Consider the following 2,846-nt stretch of genomic DNA (forward strand, 5'->3'; position numbering starts at 1 on the left):
CGAATAAAGGATATCGACGAGGAGTGTATCACGTACTGAACGACGATTTGACGCGCGCGCGCGCGCGAATAGATAAGAAATATTTTTCTGCGAGTGAGAGACAGACGGACAAACGGAAGAACGAGAGAGCAAGCAGCGCCATCAAGTAGCGTGATAAAATGAATCGCGCGAGGCGGCTGTGAGGGGTCTACCGATCAAGTTCACAATCCAGAGCCGATCAACCACCATCCGTGTACGAGTACCACGTCCACGCACGAGTGGAAATTAAATTAGCGGCTGCGATCGGAGTATTCCGCGGGCCACGCACCCGTGGATCACCGGCCGGTTGGGGTCTCCACCCCCTTCTCTTCTCCCCCCTTCTCTACCTTTCCCGGAAAGTCGGCTGCGAGCAGCGAGGTTGACGACAGCCGACGGCGGAAAAGCGACGACGATTCACCAGAACGAGTGTTAACGACAACGGCGACTCGAGGTTTCTAGAAGAACATAGGGTGCCGAGAGAGGCGGTTGCGGGGAAAAAAAAAACTGCCAGAGGACTCGCGTGAGTTTCTTACATAGAAGATACCGTACATATCCGATTCCGCGTGCGATAATTGCCGATAATGACCAGCCGGAACAACCGAATGGATCGCCGCGCGACGTCACACTCGCACCCTTTGTTTATGCAATCGGATGCGCGCGATTCATGTGCTCTTGTCTCTTTTTCTCTCTCTCGCGCGCGCGCGAAAAACGATCCTCAGTTTTGCTCCATTTTACTCCCCACCTCCCAAATTTATCGCGCGTTCGTTTATATTTCGTGATGACCGTATAACTATTCCGTGACATTCCCGAGAGGATTTCATGTTCATGCGGTCTCCACGACATCTCGTCCTCGACACTTGGTAACAAATTACCGTGGACCTGCGCGACACACATTTACCTCTGCTCGCGCGCGTATATACATATATACATACATACGCGAGTGTACGTGTGCGTACGTGCTCTTCCGTGTGGCAGAGCTGTCAACGCTGTCAATTCGTAGCCGATCGCGGTACGTCCGTTTCCCTGTCGACGAGTTACTCGCGAAAGAAAGATTATCGATCCTCTGCCTCTTCGACACATGTCAGGATATTCGGTTTGTAAATCGCGATGCGAAACGATCGTTCGACAACCAGCATTGTGTTTTGTGTAGAAAGGGCGGGAGAGAGAGAGAGAGAGAGAGAGAGAGAGAGAGAGAGAAAGAAAGAAAGAAAGAAAGAGAGAAAGAAAAAAGAGAGAAGTTCTCCCGATGGTAGGCGAGAGATGCTGACGAGGTGGCTTGAGACGATTTTCGCATCGGCGTCTGTTCTTTGTGGTTTAATATGAGACAGTTTTGTAACAAAGAAAAAATTTAATAACAATTTTTACAATCACGTGTATAAGCGTTTCATTAAAGTTCTAGCGCGACATAAAATACAATTCATTGCAGCGTTAAGTCGTCAGATTAAAATTCGCATTAGAAATTGTATATACTTGTATAAAAAAAGAGGTGGAAAAGAAAATACAGAGTAACTCTTTCATTTACATGAATTTTGTAAACTTCAAAAGTTGTAAAATAAAGGAATTTTTTTAAGTAAAGCTTTAAGAGTGAGAAATAATGTTAAAAACGTTTCGAAGTTAATTTTTTAATTTTAATTTGATATATTTTATATATGAGAATGATCTTTAGAGTAACCTTGCAAATTTCTTTTTTTCACAGATCTTTGCATAAACAATGGCAGCGTTACCACGAAGGATCATTAAAGAAACTCAAAGATTAATGCAAGAACCAGTTCCTGGTATCAGTGCAGTGCCAGACGATACAAATGCTAGATATTTTCACGTAATAGTAACGGGACCTGAAGATTCGCCATTCGAAGGTGGATTGTTTAAGCTCGAATTGTTCCTACCAGAAGATTACCCAATGTCTGCACCGAAAGTTAGGTTTATAACAAAAATATATCATCCAAATATAGACAGGTAAAGATTGAAAATGTGATATGTCTATCTTGGTTATCAAAAACTTGCAAATTTTGCTTCTATCAAATTATTTCTAACATTTCATGTTTCGTATCGAAAAAAAAAATGCAAAATAACTTTCTTGACAGACATGGATCTTTTTAATGATAAATTGTCATCAAAACCATTCATGTATATTTACATTTAATCAATTGAGCAATTAAAATAAAAATGATAAAAGGATAATCTACTGTTTCAGTACGCTGTAACGCTTTATTATAATTTATCTCGATTTATTTATAGATTGGGTAGGATTTGCCTGGATATCCTCAAGGACAAGTGGAGTCCAGCGCTTCAAATTAGAACAGTTTTACTGTCCATACAAGCGCTTTTGAGCGCACCGAATCCCGACGATCCGTTGGCAAACGATGTAGCTGAACTTTGGAAAGTCAATGAGAGCGAAGCGATACGTAATGCCAAAGAATGGACTCGAAGATACGCTATGGACAACTGATCTCAGCCTTGTCAAATCGCCCACGACAAAGCAAAGCGACGTTACTCCTATCTTTCCCAGACTTTTCGTCACCTTATCTGCACCAACTGCGTATCCGGCACCTGTGTCCACAATTTTGCTATAAAAGTAATAAAAGTTTTGTAAGAGTAAAACAGAATGGATATTTTCTATATCGTGGGGGAAATGCAAAGCACTGTTGGATTTATTCAATCGCTCATTGAGAAACTTCGTAAATATCTTCCTACATTAACGTTGCGAATCTGCAAGAGGAAGCCTCTCTCTCTGTGTGTGTGTGAGAAAACACGGTGAGATTTGTTACACAAGTTTGAAATTATGTTAAGGAAAAGTATGCGACATACAATTCTTTATATATTGCTAC

At 42.0% G+C, this 2,846-nt stretch overlaps 1 protein-coding gene across 5 annotated transcripts; it reads left to right on the forward strand.

The window, feature by feature from the left end:
- Positions 1–6: 6 nt before the first annotated feature.
- LOC108725188 (ubiquitin-conjugating enzyme E2 N) lies at positions 7–2,619 on the forward strand. 5 transcript variants are annotated; one of them, XM_018452040.1, is made up of 3 exons: positions 7–563; positions 1,715–1,974; positions 2,257–2,619. In XM_018452040.1, the coding sequence occupies exons 2-3, from the start codon at positions 1,730–1,732 to the stop codon at positions 2,465–2,467; spliced, it is 456 nt and encodes a 151-aa protein (XP_018307542.1). In that variant the 5' UTR covers positions 7–563; positions 1,715–1,729; the 3' UTR covers positions 2,468–2,619. The 5 variants fall into 5 exon arrangements, with proteins under 5 accessions (XP_018307542.1, XP_018307541.1, XP_018307546.1 ...); XM_018452039.1 differs by having other exon boundaries at positions 7–538; XM_018452044.1 differs by lacking the exon at positions 7–563 and adding an exon at positions 850–878.
- The last annotated feature ends 227 nt before the right edge of the window (positions 2,620–2,846 follow it).

This window comes from Mycetomoellerius zeteki, unplaced genomic scaffold (assembly GCF_001594055.1).
Source record: "Mycetomoellerius zeteki isolate Tzet28-1 unplaced genomic scaffold, Tzet1.0 scaffold328, whole genome shotgun sequence".
In the NCBI taxonomy this organism is placed as follows: Eukaryota; Metazoa; Arthropoda; class Insecta; order Hymenoptera; family Formicidae; genus Mycetomoellerius; species Mycetomoellerius zeteki.